We start from the raw sequence: 1,566 nt of genomic DNA on the forward strand, positions 1-1,566 counted from the left end.
GATTTCACCATGTGGGCTCATTTGTACACTCCGTGAGAATAAGGGACTGGTGGTAAAAGGGCCCTTAGAGAATATTTCACGTCTGAAGAAATCATAGCAATATTTTTGTTATTTACCTGAAGATTTTCACAGGTCTCTTGACTATAAGTCAGTCTCTGGATTTCTGTAGGTGAAACAAGATATAATGCTTGTCCATTGTTGGTGAAGCAGAACGTTCTGGCTATCCGCATATTGGTAAGGGGCAAGTAATACACATCCAACAGAGGCCTTAAACTTGGCAAACTTAAGAAAAAAATAAAAATTTGTTAATAATAAAGTATGTCTTAGTCTTGAACAAATTATTATAGAATTTAAAATGGCAGAGACTTTGTAAATCTTATGATTTAGTTTGTATACATGAGTGGGAGATAAAGAATGTATTTCTCATATACCTATTCACTATTAACTGAAAATAAATTCTCAGTGTATAAGACTATAAATAAAAAAGTATTTCCTTCAAACAATATAATTCTGTAATATAATTTGAGAAACAAAAAATGCTGTATTTGTGTTTAAAAAAATACCTCTTACCTAAATGTCATAATGTGTCCATTGGCACAGAAACAGGCAAGGCAGATACTGTTGCTCAATGCTACAATATCTCCACGGAGCACAAATGAGGTCTCTGTAATGTTTTGCTTATAAGCACAGTTCTGGGTTGGCAGTGAAATTACTTTTGCTTGCTTTTCAGAACATATCACTGCATACTGGTTTTCACTAATTTCCTGAGAAGAGGAGGGGGATACTGAGACAGGTCGCCGCTTTTTCAATTTCTCCTTTTCATCTTTTTCTTCAGGAACGTTGTGCTCTCTCCAGGGTTCATGTGCAGGTGGCATTAAGCAGCCTGTGGTATCCAGAAATGCCATTCTCAAGATTGCACCTTTTAACCTCAATATAGTACCTAAAAATAGAAGTCTAATAAATAACTGAAATATTTTCATCCACAGAGTAAATATGTTTGTTCCAACTTCGACATATATAATAGACACTCAAAAATATGCTGATTGCATACTGAACTGAAATTGTACACTGGCTCACTGACAGGATTCAAACTCAAGCATGATATTCATGAGTCTGGAAAAGATATCAACATTACACACCCCTAATAAATTAATGCCACTAACTGGTCATTCACAATTTAATTAAATATGATGAATTCTGCAAACATATACCTAACCCTTAGATGAATAAACAACTGATATGCTAGGGGATCTGGAACTATGTCTCCTCTCACACCCAGCAAGTGCACTACCAAGAAGTACGGGAGCAAGTGGATGGCATCTGGAGCTGTGCTGTCCAGTACAGGGCTACTAGCCACATGCGGCTGCAGAGCACTGGACATGTGCCTTGTCCAAAGTGTGGTGGACAAATGCAGTGTACTCTAAGACTACAACACATACCATATTTGAAGACTTTAGTACTCCACAAAATTAAATGTAAAATATCTCAATAATTTTGAAATAATAATTATATGCTAAAATGATATTTTGGATACAATGTGATAAATAAAATGCTATTAAAATTAAT

The 1,566-nt window shown here is 35.4% G+C and overlaps 1 protein-coding gene across 1 annotated transcript in view; it reads right to left on the reverse strand.

Moving 5' to 3' along the window:
- Positions 1 to 1,566, reverse strand: part of STXBP5 (syntaxin binding protein 5 (tomosyn)) — a 190,629-nt gene that overhangs the window by 16,073 nt on the left and 172,990 nt on the right. Inside the window, exons 19-20 of the mRNA XM_012655516.1 lie at positions 571 to 940; positions 117 to 282 (exon numbers count right to left, since the gene is read on the reverse strand). Of these exons, the coding sequence (XP_012510970.1) occupies positions 117 to 282; positions 571 to 940 (536 nt within the window). The remainder of the gene's footprint in view (positions 1 to 116; positions 283 to 570; positions 941 to 1,566) is intronic.

This window comes from Propithecus coquereli, unplaced genomic scaffold (assembly GCF_000956105.1).
Source record: "Propithecus coquereli isolate 6110/MARCELLA unplaced genomic scaffold, Pcoq_1.0 Scaffold48, whole genome shotgun sequence".
NCBI classification, from domain to species: Eukaryota; Metazoa; Chordata; class Mammalia; order Primates; family Indriidae; genus Propithecus; species Propithecus coquereli.